This window comes from Micromys minutus (assembly GCF_963924665.1).
Source record: "Micromys minutus genome assembly, chromosome: 31".
NCBI lineage: Eukaryota > Metazoa > Chordata > Mammalia > Rodentia > Muridae > Micromys > Micromys minutus.
The window spans coordinates 14,104,547-14,119,865 of record NC_137966.1 but is presented as its reverse complement, the minus strand read 5'-3'; the positions used below and the strand labels follow the sequence as shown (position 1 = coordinate 14,119,865).

General features: G+C 46.2%; 2 protein-coding genes across 4 annotated transcripts in view; one reads left to right on the top strand and one right to left on the bottom strand.

Annotated features, from left to right (window-relative positions):
- LUC7L (LUC7 like) overlaps window positions 1-8,448 on the top strand; it is a 30,035-nt gene extending 21,587 nt beyond the window's left edge. For all 3 annotated transcript variants that reach the window (XM_080942479.1, XM_080942481.1, XM_080942480.1), the window contains 4 exons: window positions 732-820; window positions 2,055-2,084; window positions 2,673-2,840; window positions 4,155-8,448. In XM_080942479.1, the coding sequence (XP_080798605.1) occupies window positions 732-820; window positions 2,055-2,084; window positions 2,673-2,840; window positions 4,155-4,296 (429 nt within the window). In that variant the 3' untranslated portion in view covers window positions 4,297-8,448. The remainder of the gene's footprint in view (window positions 1-731; window positions 821-2,054; window positions 2,085-2,672; window positions 2,841-4,154) is intronic.
- Window positions 8,449-9,115: 667 nt separating this feature from the next.
- On the bottom strand, window positions 9,116-9,958 carry LOC308440093 (hemoglobin subunit alpha). Its single transcript, XM_080942037.1, has 3 exons — window positions 9,820-9,958; window positions 9,511-9,715; window positions 9,116-9,339 (listed from the first exon to the last, which is right to left on the bottom strand). Exons 1-3 carry the CDS (start codon window positions 9,912-9,914, stop codon window positions 9,211-9,213), a joined length of 429 nt encoding a protein of 142 aa, XP_080798163.1. The 5' UTR covers window positions 9,915-9,958; the 3' UTR covers window positions 9,116-9,210.
- Between the last annotated feature and the right edge of the window lie 5,361 nt (window positions 9,959-15,319).

Below are 15,319 nucleotides of genomic sequence, written 5' to 3'. Positions count from 1 at the left end.
ATTTATATGAGTACATTGTAGCTGTCTTCAGACACCAGAAGAGGGCATCAGATGGTTGTGAGCCACCATGTGGTTGCTGGGAGTTGAACTCAGGACCTGTGGAAGAGCAGCCAGTGTTCTTAACCACTGAGCCATCTCTTCAGCCCCAGAGTACTTGCTTTAATCACTGGGCATGGAAATTTTTCTTGCTATCTAGGTAGGGAAGACTGATGATGAGTAATGGGTGTGACTTATTCCCCCATTCAGGACTTCATTTCATTCACTCTTCCCAGATGATGTATTACAGGGTTCAAGTTAGCATTATTGGTACTTGACACTTTCCAAGCTAGCTTAAGTTGATGCTGATTTAGTGGTAGAGGCTGTCAGAGCTTCCTACCTCTGCTGCTTGTAGGATCAAGCTTGATTGGGTGTGCAGTTGTGCTAATGTGCAATTGTGATGTACACACCACATCAAAATTGACCTGCTACTGGCTATCTATAGTTCTATCAGACTAATGCTGTTAGTCTGAGTTAAATTTCTTTTACTAATGTTTCTTTTTTACTACAAAGCTTGTGGAGAGTCTATAGGATGAACAGCTAAGTTTATGGCTTGGTTTGAAGCATTGTGATTGAGCTCTGTGCCTTAGAAGTTCAGCCCCCTTTCTGCAATATGTCTGTTCTTAAATGAGTAGAATATTGTTTCCTAAAAGCGACTGCTTTTCCTTTATTTTCCCATTTTTTCATTTATTTAGAAAACTGTGGCTGAAAAACAGGAAAAAAGAAATCAGGATCGACTGAGGAGAAGAGAGGAGAGAGAGCGAGAAGAGCGCCTGGGCAGGAGGTAAGCATGGGCTAGCCTTAGGAAACTACTGTTTGCTGTTTTGTGACTTGGAACCATCAGTGTTTGAAACATGCAAAAGCATGAGTTTATTTATTTTGAATTAGGGTCTTACTAATATAATCCAAGACGGCCTATAACTTGTAGACAATGCCTGCCTCCCAAGGGCTGAGATTTGGGCATGTTTCATCACACCTGGCTTCAGGGTAGCCTTTAAAAGAAAAATAAACCTATGACATATTCACTGTGGTGAGTTGCAACATTGACTGATTTGAACAAGGGAAAGAGGAGCTGAGGAGGGTCTCTGTCTCTGTCTTTCTCTCTCTCTCTCTCTCTCACACACACACACAGACTTTCCCTGTATAGCCCTGGCTTTCCTGGGACTTGTTCTGTAGACCAGTTTAGCCTCAAACTAGATGCTTGCTTCTGCCTCCCTAGTCCTGGGATTAAAGCTCTGTCCCACTGCTACTCTGGCATCTTTTAACGTCACCCAGCCAGCTCCTCTGACAGCTGGGCATGGAGCCCTTACCAAATAGGAAAGGCAAAAGTGGATTTACTACTGGTAAGTTTTTTGTTTTTTTTTTTTTTAAATCGGTCGTCTGGGGACACTGGACAGACTTTTCCCATAAAACATGCAGTCGGAATATGTTCTTGCCCATTGAAAAGCAAAGTGTAAGGTGTTCAGCAAAGGCCCCCACACCAGTACGTGAAGCACTAATGGGAGTTTGGAAGCAGGAAAAATGTGGGTGATATGGTCTGGGTAGGCTGTCTGGATTAGAACTGACTGGACTTGGTGATTGAGGAAGAATGAAGTTGGCCTCATGGTTTCTTTTGTGGGGAGGTGTCTTTTGATAAGTGTTTTTCTATATTTCCCAGGATGTTGTGGAACTTACTTTGTAGATCAAGGATCTGATTGTCTCCTTCTCCATGCTGGGATTAAAGCATGTATTATCGTGCCCAGCTGGCCTCTATTTCTGATCCGGAGTTTTTCCTTAGCTAGGACAGGGAGGGTGAAACCAGGATTACAGATTGGAATTTGACTGTTTTCAATTTGAGATGCCTGAGAAGTACTCAGGTAAATATTTGGGATTAATTTCTAAGAAAAGATCAGAGCCAGACTCAACTATGTACTCTTGAAGCATCTCACTAAGGTACCTTGGCTGGCTCCAGATTCACAGAGATCCATTTGCCTTTGTCTCCTGAATGGATTAAATATTTCTTTTATCTTTCTGTTTAGGTCTGGATCAAGAACTCGAGATCGCAGGAGGTAGGTTTAAAGGTCTATTACAAGGCTCTCGGGTTGAGTAAGAACATTTAATTGACGTTTACAGCCTCACAAGGCTGGCTTGTGAAGAGCATAGGCTTTGGTTAGGGTTTAGCACAGCAGAAATATACTACATGGACTCCCATGCACTCACATGCACACTGCCACCACTGGGGTGAGGGAAGACCCTGCTGAAGACCAAGTAGGAATGTCCAAATTCCTCATTGTTTTTTGTTGTTATTGTTGGTTGGGTGGTTGATTGGTGGTGGTTGGTTTTGCTTTTTGAGATGGGATTTCTCTGTATAACCTGCCTTGAGTTTAGAGATCTGCCTGCTTCTACTTTCCAAGTGCTGATATTAAAGGCATGTGCCACCACACGTGGCCAACTCCTGTGCTTTCAAGAAACATTCAGGGGAAAGGTTTGGCCATCAGATTAAGTCAGGGGACTTTATTTCTAAATTGAACATTTGTAGGAGAAAAAAAGAAATCCCAGTAATGCTGAAGGCCAAAAGATGCTGAGAGTTGAGGGAATAAATGGGGTGGTTTGATGCCAGTGACATCTAGGCTTTCAAAACCATCTGGGTTTTCCAGGTCACGCTCCCGGGACCGTCGACGCAGGCGGTCTAGGTCTACCTCCAGAGAGCGGCGGAAGTTTTCCCGTTCCAGGTCTCGAGACAGATATCGCCGCCATCGTAGTCGTTCCAGGAGCCACAGTCGGGGTCACCGCCGGGCTTCCAGGGACCGGAGTACAAAATACAAGTAACTACTCTGACTCCTCAGTAGCTGCAGCCAGGAGTGAGCCCTTTGTCTTTGTGTTCCCAAGATGTGCTGGGATCTGTCATCCTAGCATTTTGGCCACTATGTCTGGTAGGGACAGGGTTGGGCTTGTGAGGATGCAGGTTCTGGGTGACTAGCACCCTAGGTTGGTGCCCTGAGGAATAGAATGTGGCACCACCCAGTGCTTGGAATCGGATAGGGCATTGAGGTCTAACATGGCCCTCTGCTTGGCTGGGCTTTATGTGTTTTAACTTGATTAAAAAAAGAAAGAAAGAAAGAAAACCAGCTGAGGTTTTTGTCTTGCACAAGTCTTGGTTAGTTACTTCTCTTGGACTTTTTTTGTTTTGTTTTGAGACAGGCATTTACTTTGTAACTTAGGTTGACTTGAACTCGGGATCCTCCTGTTTCAGCCTCCTGAATGCTCATATGAAAAGTGTATACCACCATGCTTGACTTGTGCTTTTCCTTCTGTTTTTTTTTTTTTTTCATTGTCTTTATATACTGGGTCATATTTCACACACATAGCTTTGTTGTATTTCCATTTGTTTTGTTCTATTACACTGAAAACTTTACTTATTAAAATTTTTTTCTTTTTATTTATTTTTATTATGTGTATACATTAGTGTATTATGTCACGTGTGTTACTGTGAGTGTGTGTGTACACATGTACTGTTGGAGGACACAAGGGTGTTGGTACTGGTGATTTTGAGATACCCAACATGGGTGCTGGGACATAAGGTCAGCTCTTCACCAGAGACTCATTTCCTTACCTATGTCTCTAGCCCTTTAACCTTTTCAAATCAGTTACTTTTGAGACCAAACTTCACTAGTGCAGGCTGGCCTCAGACTTAATTATTCCTTCCTGTCTCATCCTCCTGAGTATGAGGATTACAGGTGTTAGCCATCATCACCAGCTAAAAGGGTCAAAAAAAATTTTTTTAAGTCATTATCTTTGTCATCAGAAACCAGATGAAGTCAAGCTTGGCTGTCTTCTGGTATGTTAAGAGGCACCTAAGGCCAGGTGGTGATGGTAGTACATTCCTTTAATCCCAGCACTGGGGAGACAAAGCAGGTAGATCTCTGAGTTTGAGGCCTGCCTGATCTACCAAAGGAGTTCCAGAAGAGTCAGGGCCACATGGAGAAACCTTGCCTTAAAAAGAAAAAAAGTACCTGAATGTGGTGGGAGCATGTTTGTCTCTCATCCAGGGTTGAGAGAGCCTGCCTTACTGGTTCCTGTGCAACAACCAGCTAGAAGGGGATGGCAGCCTCTGCTGAGCCTCTGGTTCACTTTCCCAGGTTCTCCAGGGAGCGCTCATTGAGAGAGGAATCCTGGGAGTACGGGCGGAATGAACGAGGGCCCAGTGACTGGAGGCTGGAGAACTCCAATGGCAAGACTACATCGCGGAGGTCGGAGGAGAAGGAGGCTGGCGAGATCTGAATCTGGCTCAGGCACTGTAAATAGTCTGACAAATGTTCAGCACAGCCTAAATTACCCTTTATATTTGCTGAATACAACTCATCTTTTGTAGTTAAAATTTTTATTGTTTGGCCCTAGCTGTGAGTTTCTAGAGTTGTTCAGAGCTGCTTCTGTGTTCGGGATTATATTGTATAGGAACAAATAAATCTGGCGGCTGCCTCCTAACAGCTGTGTTGGAGTGTCTGCTGCCCTCTATACTAGAGGCACTTCACTACGACCTGCACCTGTGGAGAAAAGGCTGGTGTTGCCATTACCTTAGAAAATCAACCAATATCTGACCAGTTTCACTTTTGGCACTCCCAACACACTTAAATGAGCCAGATATATGTGGCTTCCCTGTTCTGGTTCACACTCTGTATCTTAGTTACTCTCTCAGTGCAGGCCATAGAGCAGATTCTGTGGATGGGAGGGGCGGCCATATTACACAATTATTTCCTTAGGAAGAGCTATCTGTTGAACCTTAGCTCGGGTCAGCTACATTGCAGGTTCCACTTTGTTACTTAGATGGAATAAAGACATAGATGGCCCCTACCTGCCCATCAAGAAGTCCTTGAGAGAGTTACAAGGTCAGGTAGCTTGGGTGGTTTATACCCAAGATAAGCTTATTGTTACCCCATGAGCATATGTTGCTCACAAAGGACCAATGCCTTAAGACCAAAGTGAGGCCCAAATAGAAAGGATCACTGAACAGAAGTTTGCTTCTCTTCACTTGTCTTGGAGTGTGTTGGGGTGGGGTGTTAAAGTTTGTTTATAGAGGGAGCTTTAGTTGGTTGTGTTAAAACCCCTTCTCCACGCTGTGCTTGTAAAATTTTAGGTGCTGTTCTTGAGCTGTTGGTTGATGGTTACACATAGGATCTTGTGGTTTTTATAATGTGGCTCCTGGTGATGTCCTGGACTCCCATCTATAGAATGCGTGTGGGCATCTGCTCTGCTGGTATGTGACACAGGCGAGGAGGTAGAGTAGAATATCCCGAAGGATTCACTGGGGCTCGGTACCGTCCACAGGTGTCCTGTGTAGAGTTCATTCATCTCTAGCCCGTTGGCCTCCAGGTGGGGCTCAGTTTAGCTCTGCTCTGCAGTCTGCTTGGAATAAGGTCTGTACCTGAGCTTCTTGGTCCTAGCAGGACATTTTGACCAGCTTTGGCCACTTATGCTGGCAACATTTTTGCTTCCTGGACTATTTTGGGCCTCAACTGGACAGTCCAAACCTTAGAGCCAACATCAGCATATCTGGTTTGAATCCCTTTCTGTCTAAGTGTAAGAGTCTGTGTATGGAGAAACAGCTGTTTTGCTTTATTTTATCACGGAGTAAAGTTACTGGACACATTTCTGTGCCATGGCCTGTAGCACACACAGGATGATCCCTGGGCTCATATGGTATACAACTGCTGGGGTACAGTAGGCAGACTCCCTGCTTAGGTAGCATCCTTTAAGTGGTTAGGTTCTTCAGGATTGCAGAAAGGCCACTTCCCTCAGGCTCTTGTGGAGGGTAATTTCTACAAGGACATTGTAAAAAAGTTTTTTGGTTATTTTTTTCAACTTTTCTGGAAGGATAGTCTTTCCTGTGTAGACTTGGATTTCAGGACTCCAGGTGCTTTTGTCTCAGTCCCAACACGCCTAGATGCTTTTTGTTTTCATGGTGTTTTGTCTGTTTGGTTTTGAGACAGGGTTCTCTATGTAGCCCAGCTTTCCTGAACTCTGTGTAGAACCAGCTGGCCTCAAACCGAGAGATCTGCCTCCTGATGTTTAAGTTTCCTTAATTGCAGTTTCCTGTAGAAAGGGAATTAGTGGACCTAGATAACAAGAGATGTGTTTGTGGTGGTGGTGGCGGTGGCAGCAGCAGCAGCAGTGGCACTGGCCATTATACAAGAAATCATAGGGTCTACCATTTATAACCTGAGGGCTGGGACAGGTACTGATTAGGTTCCAGACCAAGCCTCCAAGCTGAAGAACTAGGAGAGCCAGTATTTTTTTTTTTAAAAAAAAAACCCATAACTAGTAGCACCCATGGGCCAGGCACAGAAGATAGATGTCCAGCTCAGAAAGAGTAGATATACCCTTCCTGGACCCTCTTGTTCTTTTCAGGCCTTTGGTGTTGCCCAGTTTACTGAGTGAGGAGGTTATAATTCTGGCTGGTGATTCTAATGTTTCCCCAAATCCACACTGCTTTTCTCATGTCATACATGTGCTCTGGGAGATGACTGCATGATTTCTTTTACTTGGTCATACAGAACATAGTTTGACTTGTATTGAGTAATGATGATAGGTGTGCAGGACATGTTCCTTTATTTAGAATAAATGCCCGTGATTGATTCTTATGCAGGAGTAAGGCATTACTTTCCCTCTGAAACCAGAGGAAAACAGGGTTTGGTAGCTCCTGGCCCCCTTGTCTAGATGATAGGCACTGGGCCTGAAGACCAGTTTGAATCTCTGGTCTGGAGTCAGCCAACATCTTGTTTTTACAAACACAAGCCTTCCTGATACTGGAAGTTATTTTTGTCTTGTCTTGTGTAGGTAAGCTTTATGCCAGTAGGTGGCACTGTCCTAGTTTTGGAGATTGTCTTAGATGTTCAGATGGCCGATCAGTTAGGCCCTGCCCATCCATATGGTTCTGAAAACAGTCAGGAGGATGAACATGAAGCATCCCTAGAGAGAGTCTGATCACTCCTGCACACACTTACAGGACCTGTAATGCTGACCTGTTACTTTCTGGGGGACAAAATCTACAATATTTGCTCAGGGTGGCCAAATCCAGCCTCAGTATTTGTAGTGAATAACCCTAGACCTCTTGTTGGAGGCCTCTGGAATCTCCCAGTGTCTCGTGGTCATTGTAACAGTTGACAGGCTTCACTCGGGAGATCTGACACTTGGAACTTGTGGACCATTGCATTGAAAGAGTAGCCCCTTAGTACTGAGACTTGAGAGGAGATGTAGGTTGCGCCCCTTGGAGGACCTATCCCCAGTTCAGCAGTACTTGGAAGTCAGTACCTGAGTCATATGGGTAGGACAGAAGTATCCAGAGTAGGGTCAGATAAAGGTTAAACTGACAAATGGTTCAGGAAGCTCTGGGAACGCTTGTTTATCTTGATCCAGGTCCCAACAGCAGGATCAGATGTCAGCCACTTGGCTTTACTCTGCAGTCTGGTTCTAGAATGTATGAGCTCTGTTCTTTTTCCAAAGTTAGTTGTGACCTGGGAGCTTTAAGCTCACCTGAACTATAAAGCTTCACATTTTTAATATCTGGCATGCACTATTATAATACACTGAATTTTAGTGTGTACTTTGTCAGGGTCTTCTGCCTACTGAGTTTTTAACACACATCCTTGGGTTTAAATTTAAATTTACTGCTAAAGTGAAAGTAATTCTCAAGCTAATTGAACAGCTGTTGTTAGGTCTGTAATTCCTACCTAGCACATGTTCCTTGCAGAACAGTGATATTTATACAATGCTGTGGTGTATTCCAATGATGATAGCAAAATGCAACAAAGCTTCTTGTAACAAACTACCATTATAGCCATGTATGATGTGTATGAGTCAGTGACATTTATTTGTCCAGTGTTGTGCAGTCATCACTGGTACCAAGTTGCAGGATGTTACATCCAAAGAGAAACTTCAACCAACTAGTTAGAACTGTTCAGCTTCTTCCTTAAGCCCCTGGCAACCAGGAACCTGTTTTCTGTCTATAGCTTGCTCATGTGGATATTTCACAAACATGGATTCATGTACTGGATGGCCTTTGGTGTATTGGCTTCTTCCACTCAAGGTTTCTTCAAAGCTCAGCTGCATGGTGGAATCCCATTATTTTTATGGGTAAAGAATACTCCATTCTGAGTGTAAGCTATCTGTCTGATGGTTAACCTGATAAACTCAATGGGCTTAGAATCACAATGAAAACACCCCTGCATGTGTCGATGCAGGTGTTTCCAGGGGTTTCCGTGAGAGACTCACCCAGAATGTGGGCTGCACCATCCTATATGCTGGGGTCCTAGACTGAATAAAAAGGAGGGCAAGAGCTGAGGACCAGCTATCGTCTTTGCTTCCTGACTGTACATGCAATGTGACCAGCTGCCTTAAGTTCCTGCAACCATGACTTCCCACCACAAGGACTGTACCCTTATACTGTGAGCCAAATAAACCTTCCCTCGGTTGCTCTTGTGGGGTATTTTGTCTCCTGTGGGCCCATGGAGAAGGACACTGCTGTCACTGCCTAGAATTACTAAGGACCCTGACTTTGTAGTTCTTGACTGGGTTCATTCACCTTGGGGTTTGCTTTTGTCTCTGTCTTTTGAGACAGGATTTATATGAGGGCCATGAATATAGTGATAAACTATGGCTGGGGCCTGCTCTGCAGACTGGATTTACATCTAAAGGAGCATTTGGTTAGCCTTCCACCTCTGACCTGTGAATGAAAAGAAAGGGAGCAGTGGGGGAGATTATACTCAAGCAAATTCATGTTGAAGCTGAGACCAAGGATAGGGTTGAGCCAAACTAGGCACTGTAGGGCCAGTGGTTGTCCAGAAATCGCCTGACAAAGGAACAGTTGGCCTTTCCTCCTTTCCCTGACTGCTTGACCTTACTCAGCATAGGCAGCAAGGCTAGGAATGTGTCCCACTAGACTGGGACCTAAAGAATATAAAACTGCCTGCATATCAAGTATTTACAGATACTAATAGTTATAATAGTAGCAACGAAATAAACATGTTGGATGTCACTGCTTAGGGCCTAGAGGGTTCCCCACACCAAGCACAACACTTTGGCAGACAGAATCAGGCACACCTGCTTCTTCCTACTCAGGCTTTATTCAAAGACCAAGAGGTACAGGTGCTAGGGAGGGCAAAAGGGCCTGGCCAGAAGGCAAGCCCCGAAGGAGGCAGCTTAACGGTACTTGGAGGTCAGCACGGTGCTCACAGAGGCCAGGAATTTGTCCAGAGAGGCGTGCACCGCGGGGGTGAAATCCGCAGGGTGGTGGCTAGCCAAGGTCACCAGCAGGCAGTGGCTCAGGAGCTGCGGAGACAGGAAGGGTCAGTCCATAGTAGTAGACACCCTGCTGCCTGTGTTCCCTTTCCTGGAACCACCGTGTTCCCTGCCCTGGGCACAAGGAACCCCCGACTCCCGCCACCTCCACAAGCCCTCCCTGCAGGTCCCAGGTGCCCCCTGCCAGGTCCCAGCTCACACCTTGAAGTTGACAGGATCCACACGCAGCTTGTGGGCGTGCAGGTCACTCAGGGCAGACAGGGCACCGGGCAGGTCATCCAGGTGGCCTACAGCGTTGGTCAGAGCTTCAGACACCTTCTGGCCATGACCCTTGATCTGGGCAGAGCCGGGGCTCATATCAAAGTGAGGGAAGTAGGTCTTGGTGGTGGGGAAGCTAGTGAACATCCTGTGGGAAGAAGAGAGAAGTTGAGGTCACAGTTTGGAGCTGCCCACTGAGCGCCTGGTCCGTTTTGGATCCCTGATCCTCACAGAGCGGGGTCCTTGTCTCACCTAAAGAGGGCCTCAGCGCCATATTCAGAACCATGGCCACCAATCTTCCCCCAGGCAGCCTTGATGTTGGTCTTGTCATCCCCAGAGAGCACCATGATTTCTTCCTGAGTCTATCAGAATCAGAAGTGTGTTGGACCTGCGACAGGCAGCACTTATATGCCTGCAGCGCTTGGGGCACGCCCTTTGGGCGGTCCTCATTGGCTGGCTTGTGCTTGATCTGCCCTGCAAGGCGTGTAAGGGCCCTGGAGGGTCTGGGCTTGGGGGAATCTCCCTCCCCTGGGTGCAAGGAATCCTTATCACTTGGCAGCATGCCCTGTGCTGCTTCCTAGGTCTCCAGTGATGGCTGTTTGGGAAGAAGTTAGGATCCCTCTGCCTTGGGCAGAGAAGCAAGTTGAGCAAAGCCAACTGAGCAGTGCCCATCCTCCCTGCCTCCTCCTGCTGGGTCCCAGTTTCACATTCTCCTTCCCAGCCCACACCCTGCTTCTGGCCTCAGCACAGACTTCACTCTGGTTCTGAGAAAAAGGACCATCTTAATGCTGGTGACCCACAGAGGAGCTTTCCCCCATCCTCTCTTTCACTTTGTTTACTCTCTCCTCCCCTGGCTTCTCCTGTCTTGTCTTTTCCCTCTCTCCCTTTTTGCTCCTTTTGTATGCCCAGGTCTTGGTCTAGTTTCCAGGGTTGCCTGAACTTTGAGCTCAAGTGAATCCCCTAGCTCAGTTTTCTGGATGCATGGACCTGCAGGAGTAGGTCACCAGACTCTAGTTTCTAAAGACTTGCATCATCTTAGCTGCCCAGTGCTACCATGGATGAATAAGGAAATGCTGAGAGCTGGTTTTGGTGTCACACATGGGGAGCCTCAGGTACTGGCAGGCTGAGGCAGGAGGATTGTTTGAGCCCAGGAGTTCAAGGTCAGTCTCTGTAAAGAGAGATCCCATCTTTGTAACAGAAGTAAACAATGACACAGAGGCTGGGTGGTAAGTGAATACAGAATGTTCACTTTGCATGAGGAAGGTTCTGGCTTCAGTCTCCAGCACTGCAGAAATAAATAGGCAGTAAGATCAGAGGCAGTGGTGAGTGGAAACTCCTGGGCTCAGTCACAACTTCCTTCCTTAGGGTGAGGGACTTACTCCCTAACTGAATAACACACACACACACACACACAAAATGGGGAAGCTTAATGGTTATCCATTTCTTCTCTGTTTTTTTCCTCATGCTTCCTTCCATCCTTTTCTTTCTCTTGTGTGTATACAATTGTTCTGCTGTGATCTATGTTGTATGCTCTGGTTTTCTATTGTAGCTTCAGAAAGGTCCCTGGGACAAGACACTTTTGACTATGCTCTGTTGACCTGTGAGGAACATGGACTTCACAGGTGTGCATGCATTTTGTTTATACTAAGAGATTTGGGTGTAGAACTGGGAGTAGGGCAGGTTCCTGAGCCAAAAGGATGAGGTTTGTGCCACAAACCTGAGGTTTTTGTGTCTGGAGGTCAGTTCTGTCTTCATAGCAAAAAGCTTGTCTGAGGAGGTGTGAACCTCCAGTGCATAAATCAAGTTGTTACTTGGCCATGTTTACTAGCATGCTTGGTTCAGGAACTGTGTGGAAAGCAAACAGGTGAGTGGCTACAGATACCACAGGAGATTTTTAGTATTAGGTGAAGGGCCAGCAGTATCTCATAACCCAGGTCATTCCTCTGCCCAGCTAACAGTCTCCTCAGAGTTGATGGGGTCAATGTGCAGCTCATGGACAAGGAGGAAACTGTGAGCTGACATGACATTGCAAATGTTATCTAGGTGGCCTTCCACATTGATAAATGTATCCACTACCTCTTGCCTTTTGGCTGCTACCTAGGCAGAGAGGGACTTGTTGTTAAGCAAGTAGGTCTTGTAGGTGGTAAAACTGGATTCTGCTTCAGGAAGAAGAAAGTTCAGAGGTAGAGCCTGGATGGGGGAAAGGCACCTTTGTCCTCTGGACACCCGGCAAAGCAGAAAGGTTCCTTCACCTCTCCAAGGCTTTTGTGCTAACATAGGTACCATTTGTCCTGATCAGGACTCATTAGGAAGTGCCACAGTGGGCTCTTTATTAGAGTGTGCTTCAGAACCAGAATGCTGGATGCAAGCAGTGCTGGGCATGTCGTCTATCCCTAGGGTGGGTATGTGTGAGGGGATCAACTCACAGCTTGGCCGCCCTCCTTGGCTACTTCCAGCTCACACCGTAGGGTGGGTCTATGGTGACCTCACATCCCCTTGTTCATTTACCCCAGCCTTAGATTCAGATGGTTCTTCCTCTTTCCTGCTCTCCCTCCCCCGAGAGAGACAGGTGTCTTGGAAGAAAGGATGTGCCATTTTCTGGGGCACAGAAGTTCAGCCTTTGGCAGAACTATTCCTCACCACGCCTCCTGTTCTCTGCCTACCCTCTGCCCTTTGGAGCTTCTGCTCCAACCCCCAGCTGCAGGCTTCATCCTGGCTCTGCAGACAAGAAAGATAAGATGCTGGGGACTGAGAGGCATAAGGAATGGCTGCCTCCTGACGGGGTGGTGGTGAGCTGCTCCTGCGGGATGGTGAAGATTTTTAGGCGCGACTTCCCTCTCTGCACGATGTTTCAGTCTCTCCTCCACAAGATTCTTTAAAGGGTGTCATCAAGCAGACAAGTTCCTCTTCTTGCCTTTCCTCTCCTGTCTCCACTCTTCCTCTCCTGCCCCCTCTACTCCTCACCATCATTTTCTGTCCTCCACCCCCAATCCTCCCTTTCTCTCTTCCCTCCTTTCTTCAACCCTCCTTTCCGTCAGATTCATTTTGGTTTGGACTTAGTGAAGACACTGGGCTCAGTCTCAAAGTTTACTTTGGCCTTTTTCTGGGTAGAGAGATATGACAGAGAGACTCTCCCTATTGATAACAAAAAGGGGTGTGAAAGCTTGGGTAGACTTCAGCTTATTTCTTAAGTGTTTTCCTACACACAAATTAAAAGGTGACTACAGAGTTGGCTCAGCCCTGAAGAATGCTTGCTGCAGTTCCTGAGGGTCTGAGTTTGGTTCCTTACACCCATGGGAGGTGGATCAGAACTACCTGTGTGTAACAGCAGTTCCAGCATCTGGGGATTTGACACCCTCCTTTGACCTTGTTCGTGTATACACACACACACACACACACACACACACACACACACACACAAGGCACACATGGAAACATGCATACACATAATTCAAAAATAAAGAAGATGAGTCAGCTGTAAGGAAAGAAGTCCACAGGGAGAGGAAGAACCTGCCTAGGTATTCAGAGCAGTCCTTATCCAGAAACTAGAGAATGTGGTACTTGCATTCTCTGGAGAGCTGTATCCAGTGCAACATACACTGGCTCCTAAGAAAAGCCTGGAAAGGTAGATCACATTCCAGAACACCACAGCCAGGCAGACTGGGATGCCCACCTGGAGCCAGTGGCCTTAAAGCCCAGACAAAAGTCTTTCTGGATGCTGCTAAGTGCTGGGGAAGCAGAGGGAACTCTCAGGAGGGAAGCTTCTGTACTGAGACCCAAGCTCAGACTCACTTCTGACCAACGGCATCTTACAGCACCCTGCTGCTTAACTGTACTTCCAGTTAGACTGCAGCTACCAGAGCCATCTTTCCCCAGCCCTTGTTTACACAGGCAGTAAGCATTGCTGGGCGAGTCAAGTGTGGAGCACACAAATGGATACTCAATGTGTAAGTTTTTGTAAGACAGGGTCTCACTGGCCTGAACCTTGCTCTGTAGCCCAGGCAGGCCATAAATGTAAAGATATCTCATCTGCTGCTGCCTCTGGAATGCTCTGATTAAAGACGTGTAACACCACACCCACACCTTTGATAAAAGTTTTGTCTTATGCCATTTGTTCCTGAAGTTTACCTTGCTATTTTTAGAGATTTATTTAATTAGGGAATATATAGCTGGTTGTGGTGGCCCGAGGTTTCAATCCCAATACTTTGGATGCAGAGGTAGGTGGGTCTTGGTGGTGAGTTCTGGGTTAGGTTGTTGTACAAATTGAGTTTATGGACAGCCAGGCAGTGACACAGAGAAATCACCTCCTCCTTCTTTTTCCCTCTCTCCCTCTCCTTCTTCTTCTCCATACACACATACACACACACATACACACACACACACACACATGCTAGAGAAATGGCTCTGCTGTTTAGAACACTTAGTGCTCATGTGGAAGACCTGATTCAGTTTCTAGCACCTACACTGGTGGCTCATAACCATGTGTATGGCCGGTTCCTGGAGATCTGCCACTCTTCTGACCTTCATGATCACTAGGCACAAACATGGTGGACAGCCACAGTAGGCAAAACATTCATTCACATAACACAACTGAAAATCATTTAAAGTATTTTATTATGTTAATTTATATAATATAGTTGTATGTGCCCGGGAGAAGTGTTAGTGGAAGCCAGAGGCATAAGATTTCCCTACAACTGGGCATTCAAGCTCTTTTTATGTTTTTAAGTTTATTTATTTTATGTACACTGTTGTTGCTATCTTCAGACCGGAAGAGGGCTTCAGATCTCATTACAGATGGTTGTGAGCCACCAAGTGGTTGCTGAGAATTGAACTTGGAAGAGCAGCCAGTGCTCTTAACCGCTGAGCCATCTCTCCAACCCATATTCAAGCTCTGGAGAGCTGCCCTGATGGGTCTCCATGGGGTTCCCACTGTCTTGGGCAGAAAAGGAGGCAGTTCAGACAACCAGGCTCCCAGGGTTTCCACTTCCTGCATATCCTGGGCCTTTTTATGGTTTCTATCCACATGTCCTGATTTTATCCTGCCTCTGAGTAGTGCATCTCCGATTATGTGTGTACACTCACAATATAAATGGACTGATGTCACCTGCCACTGACCATTTTCCCCAAGAACCCTGGACTGTTGTTCTGGCTACTTTTATGCCAGCTGGATACAAGCCAAGATAAAATTTTTTTAAAGAATTATTTATTTAAATGCATATGAATACACTGTTTTTAACTGTCTTCAGACACCAGAAGAAAGCATCAGATCTCATTACAGATGGTTGTGAGCCACCATGTGGTTGCTGGGAATTGAACTCAGGACCTGTGGAAGAGCAGCCAGTGCTCTTAACCACTGAGCCAGCACCAAAGCCAGAGACATTTTTAAAGAAGGTCTCAATGGAGAAAATGCCTCCCTCAGACCTATGAGGTGCACATTTCCTGGTTGATGATTGAAGGGGGAGGGTCAGCTCATTATAGGCGTTATCTTGGGCTGCTAGACCTCAGTGTTGTAGGCAAGCAGGCTAAGTAAACCATAAGAACAAGACACGAAGGGGCACTTCTTCATGACCTCTGCATCAGTTTCTGCTTCCAGGCTTCTGCCTCGTGTTTTTGCCCTGACTTGTCTGGGTGTTCTCTGGGTTACATCTATGAGAAGAAATAAATGCTTCCCCCACCCAGTGTCACTCCTGGTCATGATGTTTTCTCACAGCAGTAGAAACACTAACCAGGACAACTGTCTCACAAATACCCA